The 15,343-nt window shown below is 47.2% G+C and overlaps 1 protein-coding gene across 3 annotated transcripts in view; it reads right to left on the bottom strand.

Annotated features, from left to right (window-relative positions):
- Positions 1-15,343, bottom strand: part of LOC142304190 (cAMP-dependent protein kinase catalytic subunit alpha) — a 120,798-nt gene that overhangs the window by 99,757 nt on the left and 5,698 nt on the right. For 2 of the 3 annotated variants that reach the window (XM_075346323.1, XM_075346324.1), the window contains exon 2: positions 7,432-7,539. In XM_075346323.1, coding sequence (XP_075202438.1) covers positions 7,432-7,477 — 46 coding nt within the window. In that variant the 5' untranslated portion in view covers positions 7,478-7,539. Of the gene's footprint in view, positions 1-7,431; positions 7,540-15,343 lie in introns of those variants that run through there. The other variant, XM_075346322.1, reaches the window with a different exon arrangement.

The raw sequence follows: 15,343 nt of genomic DNA, 5'->3' as shown, positions 1-15,343 counted from the left end.
AAAAAAAGGGAGGAGAGAGGAGAAAAAAAAAAGGGAGGAGAGAGGAGAAAAAAAAGGGAGGAGAGAGGAGAAAAAAAAGGGAGGAGAGAGGAGAAAAAAAAGGGAGGAGAGAGGAGAAAAAAAAGGGAGGAGAGAGGAGAAAAAAAAGGGAGGAGAGAGGAGAAAAAAAAGGGAGGAGAGAGGAGAAAAAAAAGGGAGGAGAGAGGAGAAAAAAAAGGGAGGAGAGAGGAGAAAAAAAAGGGAGGAGAGAGGAGAAAAAAAAGGGAGGAGAGAGGAGAAAAAAAAGGGAGGAGAGAGGAGAAAAAAAGGGAGGAGAGAGGAGAAAAAAAGGGAGGAGAGAGGAGAAAAAAAAGGGAGGAGAGAGGAGAAAAAAAAGGGAGGAGAGAGGAGAAAAAAAAGGGAGGAGAGAGGAGAAAAAAAAGGGAGGAGAGAGGAGAAAAAAAAGGGAGGAGAGAGGAGAAAAAAAAGGGAGGAGAGAGGAGGAAAAAAGGGAGGAGAGAGGAAAAAAGGGAGGAGAGAGGAAAAAGGGAGGAGAGAGGAGAAAGGGAGGAGAGAGGAGAAAGGGAGGAGAGAGGAGAAAGGGAGGAGAGAGGAGAAAGGGAGGAGAGAGGAGAAAGGGAGGAGAGAGGAGAAAGGGAGGAGAGAGGAGAAAGGGAGGAGAGAGGAGAAAGGGAGGAGAGAGGAGAAAGGGAGGAGAGAGGAGAAAGGGAGGAGAGAGGAGAAAGGGAGGAGAGAGGAGAAAGGGAGGAGAGAGGAGAAAGGGAGGAGAGAGGAGAAAGGGAGGAGAGAGGAGAAAGGGAGGAGAGAGGAGAAAGGGAGGAGAGAGGAGAAAGGGAGGAGAGAGGAGAAAGGGAGGAGAGAGGAGAAAGGGAGGAGAGAGGAGAAAGGAGAAAGGGACGAGAGAGGAGAAAGGGAGGAGAGAGGAGAAAGGAGACAGGGAGGAGAGAGGAGAAAGGAGAAAGGGAGGGGAGAGGAGAAAGGAGAAAGGGACGAGAGAGGAGAAAGGGAGGAGAGAGGAGAAAGGAGACAGGGAGGAGAGAGGAGAAAGGAGAAAGGGAGGGGAGAGGAGAAAGGAGAAAGGGAGGAGAGAGGAGAAAGGAGAAAGGGAGGAGACTAATAAGAGGGGAAAGACTGTTTTTCCATAATAAGCATCTTCTCTGCGCTCATGTCATTGAGGATATATTAAGGACAGACACATATTGTCATCATTCTATGTCACATATAACTCTGTTAAAGGGGCAGTACGGCTGTAATAAACACTACCCAGAGTGAAGAAGGAATTAAGCTCGAAAGGTTTCATTGACAAATCTATTAAAGATGTACCAAGGTAACGCAATAAAATAAAGAGGACTTTCAGCAAACGGTTCACGTTGACCCGGACACACGATTTAATAGCGGCTGTACAGCAAAATAAATCAGTTTTTGTTTTTAATTTCACCTCTCTTTTGCAGTGATATTTGCAATGAGAGATAGAGATATATATATATATATATATATATATATATATATATATATATATATATATATATATATATATATCTCGAACACCTAATGAGTTAGTTTTCACTGGTGGGCGTGTACTTCCTCTCCCTGTGTGACGCTGACCAATCAAACAGGAAGTAACAGCAGAAGTACACGCCCACCAGTGAAAACTATCTGATAACACCCATTTGGACTTAAAGAAAATTCACTCATGAAGTCAAAATTTTTAAATACCATTATCTCCAGAGTGGACAGGCGAAAAAAAAAAAAAATAAATTTATTCCACTCTGTGGCCAGTTCAACGTGAAAGGTTTGTTGAAAGGTTCATCAACAAGAACAAAAAAACCCCAAAAAATAGACCGTCTTAGGCCTCTTTCACACATCCGTGAAAATCACGCATGTTTGTCACGGACGTGTCAAAGGTTCATATTGTCCTCCGTGTGCCGTGTTTATGGCACACGTGTGTTCTCCGTGATAACACACGGAGAATGGGAACTTTCTGCTCACCTGTCCCTGATCTACGGTCTCCCGCCCTGCCGACTCCCCGCTGCTGCTGCTTCTGGCCCGCAGTGGAGTGAATATGCGATGAGCATAATGAGCGGGGGTCAGAAGCAAGTGACAGCAGCGGCAGAGACAGCAGCGCTGGAGAAGGGGAGTATAGAAATTCTTTTTATTTCACACACGTGTTTTTTCTCCGGTGCGTGTCACACGAATCACATCCGTGCGGTCTGTGCGACAACCGTGATGCCAGAGAAAAACAGACATGTCTACATGTGGAGCACAAGGACACACGTATGCTCCACGCATACACAGTCCATGGCAAAACACGCACGTGTGCGCAGACCCATTGATTTTAATGTGTCTACGTGTGCCCGTGTCTCCAGCACGTGAGGAAACTGACCAAACACGTACCGGAAACACGGGTGTGTGAAGGGGCCTTAGGGTGTGTGCATACATTGAATAGATGAAGTAAAATTTTTGGCACCAAAAACGTGAGTGTTGGCAGGAAAAAAAGCTGCGTAAAAATTACGCGAGGTTTTTTTTCCCCCCCATTCTTTTGAATGGGTGAAGAACGGCGCAAAAATGAGAAACTGTTCAAATCAACAAGGAGATTAAAAGCTACGTACGTCCCTTTAATAAACTGCGACAACAGCTATTGGTGTAAAGTGGGTATAGATACGGCCCACCCTAAGGGGGATTTACCACCGTAACGCAGATATTTTTCATAAAAAGCAAAAAAATCGGAACGTGTATTTGCCCGATGAAGGATATTTTGCACAACAATCCTGCACTTGTCATCCTGCTCAGACACACACACACAGAGACACACACACAGACACACACACACAGACACACACACACAGACACACACACACAGACACACACACACAGACACACACACACAGACACACACACACAACTTTGCGCAGCCACAATTCATCCAGTACCGTAACGCTCAAACTCCTCTCGGTCCAGAGCAGGGGTCGAGGAGCCGAACGGTGACGTAGCCAGTTTCCAGCGCCGAAAGGTGGAGGAGAGCATCGGCTACGGAGACGGAGCATCCGCTGTCAGTGGGTGCAATGATCTGCGGAGCCCTGAACAGGAGGTGGGAGGAAGAGATGCAACAGCCCACGTCTGACCCTGTTATGAGGGGACGGGCTAGCTATTTATATCTGCTAAAGGGGATTAACCCGGGATAAAAGCTCATTACAAGTGACCTGCGGCGTGGCGCCATTAACCCATTATTTACACAGTACTTGGGCACTTTGGTCCAGTCACCTGGTAATTGTCCAAAACCTCCATCAGAGCTGTGGCCTTTTTAACCGATTACATGTAAACCCCGTCTGCCATTATCACAAGGTTTTAATTACTCTTCTGACGTGACGAGCGATGACAACGTTAAATCCCCTCTCATTAATTCTCACACTAATAACCTGCAACGTCCTCAAACCTCGTAAAGAGACGTGACTGCCTACGTAGCCCTCGCGACTGCGATGAAAGCCCAAAGGCTGCCACCGAGACCATGTAACCTGCACTCGAATCCCAGCTACAAGGTGTCCAAACCCAGAAGATACCGTTCTCCCTATTATTCGGCTTGTTCTATACAGATAGGGCGGGGGGTGCAATGCTCTGCGGTAAGGAATCTTCCAACATTGTGCGATACAATACAGTCCCGATACAGGAAAAATGGCCTGATAGCAAATCGCAACCAGCTCCGAACAGTTTTTTTCACTTTTTCATAAATCAATAGTATACATGACAATAGGAAACATGACATCTTTTGGGGAAATCTGCTCTTTCCTCCTGGTCTGATCTTTGTTGTCAGTAGTAAAATTTGTATTCGGAAAAGACGGATTTTCCTATTACTGAGATAGGAGCAACAGCTGGTGCTAGGCAGGAGGGGGGGGGGGGGGATCTTGAGTTGGGAGTATTGTGTCTGGAGGAAACGGGTGGGGAAAAAGGGGTGGGGGGTCTGGAGAAAAAAAACAAAAAAAAGGTTGGGGGTGGGGGTCTGGAGAAAGGGGGGGCGGGTCTGGAGGAAGGGGGGGGCGGGTCTGGAGGAAGGGGGGGGGCGGGTCTGGAGGAAGGGGGGGGCGGGTCTGGAGGAAGGGGGGGGCGGGTCTGGAGGAAGGGGGGGGCGGGTCTGGAGGAAGGGGGGGGCGGGTCTGGAGGAAGGGGGGGCGGGTCTGGAGGAAGGGGGGGCGGGTCTGGAGGAAGGGGGGGCGGGTCTGGAGGAAGGGGGGGCGGGTCTGGAGGAAGGGGGGGCGGGTCTGGAGGAAGGGGGGGCGGGTCTGGAGGAAGGGGGGGGCGGGTCTGGAGGAAGGGGGGGGCGGGTCTGGAGGAAGGGGGGGGCGGGTCTGGAGGAAGGGGGGGCGGGTCTGGAGGAAGGGGGGGGCGGGTCTGGAGGAAGGGGGGGCGGGTCTGGAGGAAGGGGGGGCGGGTCTGGAGGAAGGGGGGGGGCGGGTCTGGAGGAAGGGGGGGCGGGTCTGGAGGAAGGGGGGGCGGGTCTGGAGGAAGGGGGGGCGGGTCTGGAGGAAGGGGGCGGGTCTGGAGGAAGGGGGCGGGTCTGGAGGAAGGGGGCGGGTCTGGAGGAAGGGGGCGGGTCTGGAGGAAGGGGGCGGGTCTGGAGGAAGGGGGCGGGTCTGGAGGAAGGGGGCGGGTCTGGAGGAAGACACCGACAATCTGCTCACAAGAGGACGGTTACAGTGTAAGAAAACGGGACCTAGTCTCGGATCGGTTTACCATAGGCCATAGCATCCGTCAGACAGTTGTGATAAATGAGGCCCCCGATGTAGCACAGCAAGAGGTCGGGAATTGGAACCAAATAGTGATGAATGTCCGCTTAATAATCATCATGTATGAACTCAGGTAAAAAAAAAAAAAAATAAAAAAATAATCCAATGATATGAAAATTCAGTAATCCAGCACCTGCCCGTTGCGAGCATGCCAGATTAGAGCTTTAATGTATGGGACTTGAGGATGAAGAATGGCTACGGATAGGTTCGAGGTACAAAGCAAAGCTCGGAATATCCAGCACAATCATTTCACTTATACGGAACACTTTCATTGCGCCAATTAAAGGAGCCGCTCCTGACTAATAACAGTGACTTACCCCAAAAATTCTGTGACCCGTACTCAATAAGATCACAAGATTGCTAAAGTCATGTGACTCACAGAAATCATTAAGGTTTTGGAGAGGTGCTTTGTTTCTATTTGTGGGAGGGGGAGGGGGGGGGTGTTAGGCAACATTACCAGTTACAGTACTTCATCTAATTATATAGTGTGGCTAAAAACATATAGGTATACACACTATATGGACCAAAGTATTGGGACACGATCAGGGGGCCGGGCTCGTATTGGTATTCTAGTTCATCCCTAAGGTGTTGGATGGGGTTGAAGGCCGGGATCTGTGCAGCCGGTCAGGGTCTCCCACACTAAACACCCCCAACCATGTATTTATGGCCCCTTGTACACTGGGCACTGTTGTAGGGAACAGAAAAGGGCCTTCTCCAAACTTCCCACAAGCTGGAAGCTACAAATGTTCAATATGTCTGGTATGCTAAAGGATTACGATTTCCCTTCACTGGAACTAAGGGGGTCAAGATCGACTACTGAAAAATTTCACTATAGCATTACCAGTCCTCCACCAATCTGCTGGCACAATGCAGTCAAGCAAGTACCGTTCTGGTATTCTCTATCTTGAGGGTGATGGAGGAGTCTGGGTTTAGAGCAGTGCGATCCGTCACTGCACAGAATACTATCTATCCGACGCTCGGCATTGTGCCTGGTGATGTACGGCTGCAGCTACTCAGCCATGAAACTCCCGGCGGACACAGTGTTTGTGCTGATGTCACCAGAGGAGGTCTGGACTCTGGATTTATGGAGTCAGCAGAGCGGTGGTGACTTTTCTGCTCAATGCTCCCCAGCACTCGGCTCCCCGCTCTGTAACGTTACGTGGTCTCTCCACTTTTGTGGCCAAGTTGCTCTGGCTCCTTCCACTTCTCAATAATATCACTCACAGGGGATGGGGGAAGATTTAGGAGAGAAAACATGTCATGAAGGGACTTGTTACATCGGTTGCTTCTATTGCAGAACCACACTGGTATCAGTGAGATCTTTTCCACAAGCCATTCAGTCTAATGTCAGCAACGGGAGACAGCATGGCAAGGGGACGAATATTATACATCGGGGATGAGGGTCCAGATGTTACATACTCGGAAGGGGGGTGGGGTTAAGGCCCGGATGTTATACACGAGGGGAAAGGGGGGGGGGGGTTGGGCGGAGAGCGCGGATGTTATACACACCGGGTGGGGCAGGGGGGGATTCGAGGGCCCGGATGTTATACACCAGGGAGGGGGCCAGGATGTTATACACTGGGGGACTGGATGTTACACACCGGTGTGGGAGGGGGGTTGTCCAGGTGTTATACACTGGGGGGGCCAGAAGCAACGGTTATAAACACCAGGGGTGAGAGGACTCAATATCAAACATGAATTAAGACGTGTCCCAATACTTTTGTCCATCTAGTGAGCGATTATTTTGGATTTGACATGACCTTACAATCTACGAGGATCTGATCTCTGGGACATTCACTGATGCCAAGAATAAAGGGGACGACTGAGCTAGTTCAGAGCGGAGTCCAGGGACCATTCTTCCCAGCACAGGGAGCCTTGTGGCCATCCCGTGTGCAGAGCGCTGCAGCCGGCCATCCCGTGTGCAGAGCGCTGCAGCCGGCCATCCCGTGTGCAGAGCGCTGCAGCCGGCCATCCCGTGTGCAGAGCGCTGCAGCCGGCCATCCCGTGTGCAGAGCGCTGCAGCCGGCCATCCCGTGTGCAGACGGCCATCCCGTGTGCAGAGCGCTGCAGCCAATGCTCTGCGTGTGAATGGAGCTGTGGGCAGTTATTTCCACAGTGGGGTGGGTACCACTGTAAGGAAAAAAAAAAAAAAAAAAACACTGAAGGGGATGCAGCCAATTTATTCTTAGGATCAATGGGGGTCCCAGATGTCAGACTCCTAATAGTGGGAAATTGATAGTGCGATGCTTCGACTTTAAAAGATGGTCTATATAAAAGATGTGTTGAAGTCCAACCCAGTGTCTCTCCTGAGCTACTTGTGTATAAGGAATGTTCCCAAGAAAGGATCACTCCAAGAGGTCATCCGAACCCAAATATGCCCTTCAGAAATACTGTCACTCTCCAGGCCTATAGAAAGCAGGCCGGGCCTAGATGCTGGAGATTAGTGATATTTGCTCACAATGGAGGACTTGGGTCTACTGCGGGGTATTAATCATCCTGTCTCTGGTGTCACCTAAAATGCCTTTTTTACCAACACATCCCGGCTCTGCACAGTCAAAAGGATCAAACACCTACTGACCCAGCTGGAGAAACGGCAGCTGACGGCTCCAATATTAATGGAAAAACAGTCTTATAAGACTTGGCGTATACTCACCACTTTCAATCTCACCACCTTTCTTGGCCGTTGCGGCGTTGCCCATGGTGGGGGGCGGGCAGGACCTCTAGGATCAGGACAGGCGCCCCCCACCTATATTTCTAGGACCTAAAAAGACAAAGCACAAAGTTGTTCAGTAACATCACAAGCATTTACCAGAACCATCACAAATACAACAATATAGAGGAGAGGTGGGAATTACAGAAGAGCAGAGAAAAAGATTTATAGGACTATGGTCCAGGGGCCTCCTACCGGCCGGCACCGACAGCGCCTCTTCTGCTTAGGGGAGGTTACATTTTATTGATGTCATCAGGCTTTGTCCACAGGCTATATATACTTCATGCAGCATTTGCTTGGACCTGTCCCGCCCACAGCCATGACTCAGTCATGGGTACGGGACTGCAATAGACCAGGTGAGTGCTGCTGAGAGCAGTTCTGCTATTTATATGTGAGGCCGCATGGCACATTTTATAAAAATATTTTAGTGTAGGACTGCTTCAAATGAGATTTGCCGTGACGTGGCGAAGCAGCTCAAGAAATTGCAATTTTTTGCCAAAAATCTCAAAAAAAAAAAAAAAAAAAAAATTTTATAATACAGTTTGGAATATTTGATGCCTTAGTGCACATTGGTGCTGGCTCTTTGTTGTTTCTTTATTTTATTGATAATGTTGCGTCTATCCTACTAATCAGAAGAGGAACCAGGGACAAAAGCGAGGAGATGGAAGGTGCTGGACCACGGATCTGGGAATCGATTTAGACGACTTTAGTAATAACTTGCAGATTTGATGGGAGGTCCTACTGCCGAGCTCCATTCCTTCACTTCAGAGCGCCGGGAAGGGATCTATTCTCAAGGCTTCAAAGCCACAAAGGTTCACGCTGTGTTACGTTATTACCATAGGAGGTGGAAGGACACGGCACAGATACTACATATGGTGGTCTCTGAATCTTTATGTAGAGACCCTGAACTAATAAAATAATAAGGAGACTCAATTATGCATGCAGAGTTCCTTTAACTACAGTTAGGTCCAGAAATATTTGGACAGTGACACAATTTTCGCGAGTTGGGCTCTGCATGCCACCACATTGGATTTGAAATGAAACCTCTACAACAGAATTCAAGTGCAGATTGTAACGTTTAATTTGAAGGTTTGAACAAAAATATCTGATAGAAATTGTAGGAATTGTACACATTTCTTTACAAACACTCCACATTTTAGGAGGTCAAAAGTAATTGGACAAATAAACCAAACCCAAACAAAATATTTTTATTTTCAATATTTTGTTGCGAATCCTTTGGAGGCAATCACTGCCTTAAGTCTGGAACCCATGGACATCACCAAACGCTGGGTTTCCTTCTTCTTAATGCTTTGCCAGGCCTTTACAGCCGCAGCCTTCAGGTCTTGCTTGTTTGTGGGTCTTTCCGTCTTAAGTCTGGATTTGAGCAAGTGAAATGCATGCTCAATTGGGTTAAGATCTGGTGATTGACTTGGCCATTGCAGAATGTTCCACTTTTTTGCACTCATGAACTCCTGGGTAGCTTTCGCTGTATGCTTGGGGTCATTGTCCATCTGTACTATGAAGCGCCGTCCGATCAACTTTGCGGCATTTGGCTGAATCTGGGCTGAAAGTATATCCCTGTACACTTCAGAATTCATCCGGCTACTCTTGTCTGCTATGTCATCAATAAACACAAGTGACCCAGTGCCATTGAAAGCCATGCATGCCCATGCCATCACGTTGCCTCCACCATGTTTTACAGAGGATGTGGTGTGCCTTGGATCATGTGCCGTTCCCTTTCTTCTCCAAACTTTTTTCTTCCCATCATTCTGGTACAGGTTGATCTTTGTGTCATCTGTCCATAGAATACTTTTCCAGAACTGAGCTGGCTTCATGAGGTGTTTTTCAGCAAATTTAACTCTGGCCTGTCTATTTTTGGAATTGATGAATGGTTTGCATCTAGATGTGAACCCTTTGTATTTACTTTCATGGAGTCTTCTCTTTACTGTTGACTTAGAGACAGATATACCTACTTCACTGAGAGTGTTCTGGACTTCAGCTGATGTTGTGAACGGGTTCTTCTTCACCAAAGAAAGTATGCGGCGATCATCCACCACTGTTGTCATCCGTGGACGCCCAAGCCTTTTTGAGTTCCCAAGCTCACGAGTCAATTCCTTTTTTCTCAGAATGTACCCGACTGTTGATTTTGCTACTCCAAGCATGTCTGCTATCTCTCTGATGGATTTTTTCTTTTTTTTCAGCCTCAGGATGTTCTGCTTCACCTCAATTGAGAGTTCCTTAGACCGCATGTTGTCTGGTCACAGCAACAGCTTCCAAATGCAAAACCACACACCTGTAATCAACCCCAGACCTTTTAACTACTTCATTGATTACAGGTTAACGAGGGAGACGCCTTCAGAGTTAATTGCAGCCCTTAGAGTCCCTTGTCCAATTACTTTTGGTCCCTTGAAAAAGAGGAGGCTATGCATTACAGAGCTATGATTCCTAAACCCTTTCTCCGATTTGGATGTGAAAACTCTCATACTGCAGCTGGGAGTGTGCACTTTCAGCCCATATTATATATATAATTGTATTTCTGAACATGTTTTTGTAAACAGCTAAAATAACAAAAACTTGTGTCACTGTCCAAATATTTCTGGCCCTGACTGTAAATCTAGAGAAACATGAATTATTGTAGTAAACTCAATATGTTCTCTAAAAGGTGACCATAATGAACCGGTGAGCAGCTAGGTAGTCCACGACCCTGTCAGCCCAGGGCGTTCCTCCCGCCCACGAAAAAGAAAACGTCCGGGGACTGCGATGGACGTGCGGCGTTTTAATATCAGCAGAAAGTTGCTTAAGACAGCCAGGAGTGGGGACAGGGTCCCAGAGGACGTGGGTGTCAGCAGGGCCGTGTGGCAGGCGTCCTATCACAGTCCCCGGATGTTTTCTTTTTAATCCTATGCATGATTTCATGACACGCAAATCCTTGATAAAGGCCTACACAGCCGAAACGTTGGTTTTGCTCTATTTTGGTAGTGGCGATTCTTTCTGCAGATAGCCTAATAAATCTCATTTGCATTATCTTTGTGTCATTTGCATTTGCGTGCTTGGGATTTGCTATAATATTTGAATTCCCTATTTCCCTTAAAGGGAACCAAACATCAGGATTTTCGTGTATAAGGTGCAGCCAGTGCAGTACTGGCACTATCATGCACAGTGTGTACATACCATTAGGGGGCAGCTCGGGTGTTTAGGCTGTGATATTCAACTTTCTAAAGTTTGAAAATTCATGCACTTTTTGATTGACGTGTGCACCTCTCTCCTAATGGGCGTGTTATGCACGTGTATCCCCGCCCCCCCGCCTGTTCCTCCCTCTCTCTGGTTGTTTGCAAATATCTCTCTTCAGAATCATGGCGCCGGAGTTGGCACCTGCGCATACCGCTTATCTCCGGCGCCATGTTTCTGAAGCCCACAGTACTTAGTATTTTGCAGGAGAGGGCGGCGCATGCGCCCTCGCTTCTTCAGATCCCGTTGTGACCGCAGGAGCGCGCGTGGTCACAACAGGACTGCAGAACAGCTGATGGGAGGACGCGATTACCTGCAGCTACGACACCGTGCCAGCATAGCCTAGGACACGGGGACGCCACAGGAAAAAGCAGACAGCAGGATTCTTCTCACTGACCCTAAGGTATGTTTGGAGGAGGATAATGAGGAGGAGGAGGAGGAAGGAGGAAGAGGTAATCATGTCCGCCTATCAGCTGTTCTGCAGTCCTGTTGTGACCACGCGCGCTCCCACGGTCACAACGGGATCTGAAGAAGCGAGGGCGCATGCGCCACCCTCTACTGCAAAATACTAAGTACTGTGGGCTTCAGAAACATGGCGCCGGAGATAAGCGCTAGGCGCAGGCGCCAACTCCGGCGTCATGTTTCTGAAGAGAAAAATTTGCAAACAACCAGAGAGAGGGAGAAACAGGCGGATGGGGGGGCGGAGATACACGTGCATAACACGCCCGGACATTAGCAGAGAGGTGCACACGTCAATCAAAAAGTGCATGAATTTTCAAACTTTATAAAGTTGGATTTCACAGCCTAAACACCCGAGCTGCCCCCTGATGGTATGTACACACTGTGCATGATAGTGCCAGTAATGCACTAGATGCACCTTATATAGGAAAATGCGGATGTTTGGTTCCCTTTAAGCACCTCTCCTCTTGTATGCAGTTGAGCCCAGCTTTATTCCTCCATTCTCCTGGCTCAGTGACTCATGGCAATAGCGTAGCCCGGCCTCAGACTCCACCACTTCTCTCCAGCCCGGATCACACCATACAGATGTCCTTGAGAAAGTCCTCCATGTAGGTCCAGACGTCAGACCATATCTGTTTGCTTGCCGGATCTTAATAAACTAAAGCACTTGAGCATTATAGCAGATTTCTGTGCGGAGGTTTCCAGGTTGATATGATTGGAGAGCAGATCACTGCTAAGGCAGAGTTGCCGGCGTCATCTCCGACTCAGGCGTCAGTCGGCTGGGTATCTGTTCGGCAAAGAGGACAAACTGGACTACTTTTCATCAGAGCGCTGGATCATATTTCTACACATTTTTAGTCCATAGGTCTATCATATTATATATACACACATACAGTACTGTGCGGATGATATAGCCAAAATGCTGCACAATAGGAAGGTTTTCCAAAATAGAAGTGTTTATTTTTTATTAAATTAAAATTAAATTAAGTGAATGAACAAAAACAGAAATCAATCTGAATCCATATTTGATGTGACCGCCCTTTACTGTCAAAACAGCGTCAATTCTCCCACGAACACAGTTTTAAAAGGAACTTGTCAGGGAGGTTGTTCCAAACATCTTGGAGAACTAACCCCAGATCTTGTGTGGATGAGGCTTAAAAGGAGTTGTCCGCGAAACGCAAAACATTTTTTATGCTATTCTGTGCTGTATTGTCATAAAACACCCCGACATTATATATATATATATATATTTTTTTTTTGTTTGACTTTTCTTCCTCTTGAATCACTTTAATCTCTGCAGACACTATTTACCTGCAGCTCGAGCAAACTTTACTTTTTCCTGTTCTTGGTTGTGAAATCTGTCACGGTTGGCACCGCCCAACCTCAATGTCCAGCCCCTCCCTCTGCACACTCATTGGCTGTCAGTAGTCTGCCCAGCACTGATCTCTAAAAGAGGACAATATGGGCACAAATAATGTAATAATGTGCCCCATCCTTGTGCCCCATCCTATAGTAATGTCCGCCTTCTGGTCCTCTTCTTATAGTAATGTCCAGCTGACAGAGCTTTATATCAGAGGACAGATTCCCGGGCGCTGCTCAGACGCAAGCTCTGTATACAGCTTCTTCAGTTATCCACTGCTGACCTCTGATTGGCTGGCTGCTGATCATTGCAGTAGCTGTACACAGAGCTCGCGTCTGCACAGCGCCCGGACATCTGTCCTCTGATATAAAGCTCTGTCAGAAGCCGCCCAGGCAGCGACTAGCAATGGGGTCACAGGCCTGCGGACCACAAGCAGCATCAGGGGCCGCATGCAGCATACCGGTAGCGTCTTTGAGACCACTGCACAACGGGATATGTGGGAGGGTGCGTGGGAAGGTGGGCAGGGATTCCACGAATGGTACCCAACCAGCAGGGGGCAACAAGAAGTTGTCTGTAATGCCCGTCAATAACCTTCTGCACCTGTCGACGTCACAGGAAGCAGCAAAATCACAGCTGAGCAGTCACATGACCACTCTGAGCCGGGGGAGAGGGGCTGACAGCAGGGCAGGTAGGTAGTCATTATCTACTTACCTGCCCCAATGCAGCCATAGGGAAATGACAAAAAAGGCAAAATAAGCCGGATAACCCCTTTAAGTAAATCCTTGTGTCTTCTCATGCAATCCCAGTCAGACTGAAATGCAGAGATCAGGACTCTGTGGGGGCCGGATCATCATCTCCAGGTCTCCTTGTTATTCTTTACACTTAAGATAGTTCTTCAAGAGGTTGGCTGTACACCATGTTTGGGGTCGTAATCCGGTTGGAGAATAAATTTGGAGCCAGACGCTGCCCTGATGATATTACATGATTGATAAGTATCTGCCTGTATTTCTCAGCATTGAGGACACCAAGAAAGTCACAATATTGAGGACTGTAGACGCAGTAGTCGGCCAAGGAAAATCAGTACATCAGATGAAAGACACATGATGTTTACTTCCCTTTGAAATTTGAAGATGTCCAGCTCCAGCAGTGCCATCAGCTCAGAACAAGCAACGACCACTGGGACCAGCTACAGCCGTCTACTGTTCAGAGAAGTCTGGCCACAAGTGATCTGAAGAACTTTGGCCCAAAAAAAAAAAAAAAAAAAAAAAAAAAAAAAAAAAACAACCTACGCCATGCCAAAAAATTTGCCTGTGTACAAAAACAGGGTGCAGAAAAATGGTGCCAGGTGCTCCGGACTGAGGACTCAAAAATGTAAATACTTGGTTGTAACAGAAGGGAGTTTGCTTCTTGAAGGGCTGGAGGGCACAATAATGAGGGTCTGTAGAACGGTGGAGCATGGTGGCGGAGCCTGGCAAATGTGGGGTTTGGTCAGGATTAATAGGGTCCTCAAGGCTGAGAAATATAGGCCGATACTTACCCCTCATGTAATACCATCAGTGACGTGTCTGATTGGCTCCAAATTTATTCTGTCGCCAGAAAATGACCCAAAACATCCAGCCAATGTCATTAAGAGCCATCTTCACCGAAAAGAATAAGGAGGAGTCCTGGAACTGAAGATCCGGCCCCCACAGATCCATCATCTCATCATCCAGTCTGGGTGGGATTACAAGAGAATTTGCACAAGTGACATCGAGAGAAGATGTGGGATGGGTTCTCCAAGATGTGTGGAACAACCTCCTGCAGAGTTCCTTCAAAGACTGTGTGTAAGTGATAAGTGACAGAAGAAATTATACTTCGATGATAGTTTGAAAACAATGGATGGATGGTTGGCTTGATTAAGATTTCACTCTTTTGATCATTCACTACATTTTAACTAAAAATAATCTTAGCACTTCTCTTCATGAAAAAAGCCTTTACACTTTGTAGCTTTCCCCACACATCTGCCTAAAATGCTAAGACTCTTGCACAGCAATATATATATATATATATATATATATATATATATATATATATATATATATATATATATATATATATATATATATATATATATATATATACACACATATATATATAAAAATAAAACACACACACATATACGCACGTATAATATATATTTTTTCCGACTTTTGCCCAGACCCATTGATTTGAATGAGAGAGTTTGATCTGAGACTTATCAAAAAAAAAAAAAAAAGCGACAACAGTCCATGTTTGATCTATCACTTGGAGAAAAAGGAAAAAAAAAAAAAACTGTCAACAGCCTCGAAGACTGGTATAATTGTTTCTGTCCATGGAGAAAGAAAAAAAAAAAGTGTGAATGAGGCCACAGGAGAAAGTACCTGCAGATTTTGCTGCAGAAAACCCGTGGATTTTCTAGATTTTCCAGATAATCCGTAGGTTTACGCAAGTACAGACACTCCCCATGTTATCCTATGGAATTTGGGGAGTGCTGTATCAATGCTGTGGTTTTTGCGGCTGCGGAAAATGCTGCGGCTTTCCCGCATCCACACGTAACTGCATGTCTATTATTCATGCAGAATTATCTGCGGAATTCCCACCTTTCCACTATGGAGATACAGTGGGGAAATCCACAGGAATAACGCACAAAATCTGCACTGTTTCCGCAGGTTTAAAGCAGATATATGGCAGCAATGGATAGCTGCGGATTCCGGGGAGCTGCTGCGTGAACCTGCAGAAATGTCCGCAGGTACTTTCTACCGTCGGCACATGGCCTGAAAGTGTCCGCAC

Source organism: Anomaloglossus baeobatrachus, chromosome 4 (assembly GCF_048569485.1).
Source record: "Anomaloglossus baeobatrachus isolate aAnoBae1 chromosome 4, aAnoBae1.hap1, whole genome shotgun sequence".
Classification (NCBI taxonomy): domain Eukaryota; kingdom Metazoa; phylum Chordata; class Amphibia; order Anura; family Aromobatidae; genus Anomaloglossus; species Anomaloglossus baeobatrachus.
Note: the sequence above shows the minus strand (reverse complement) of the source record. Positions and strands in the feature narration are given on the sequence as shown.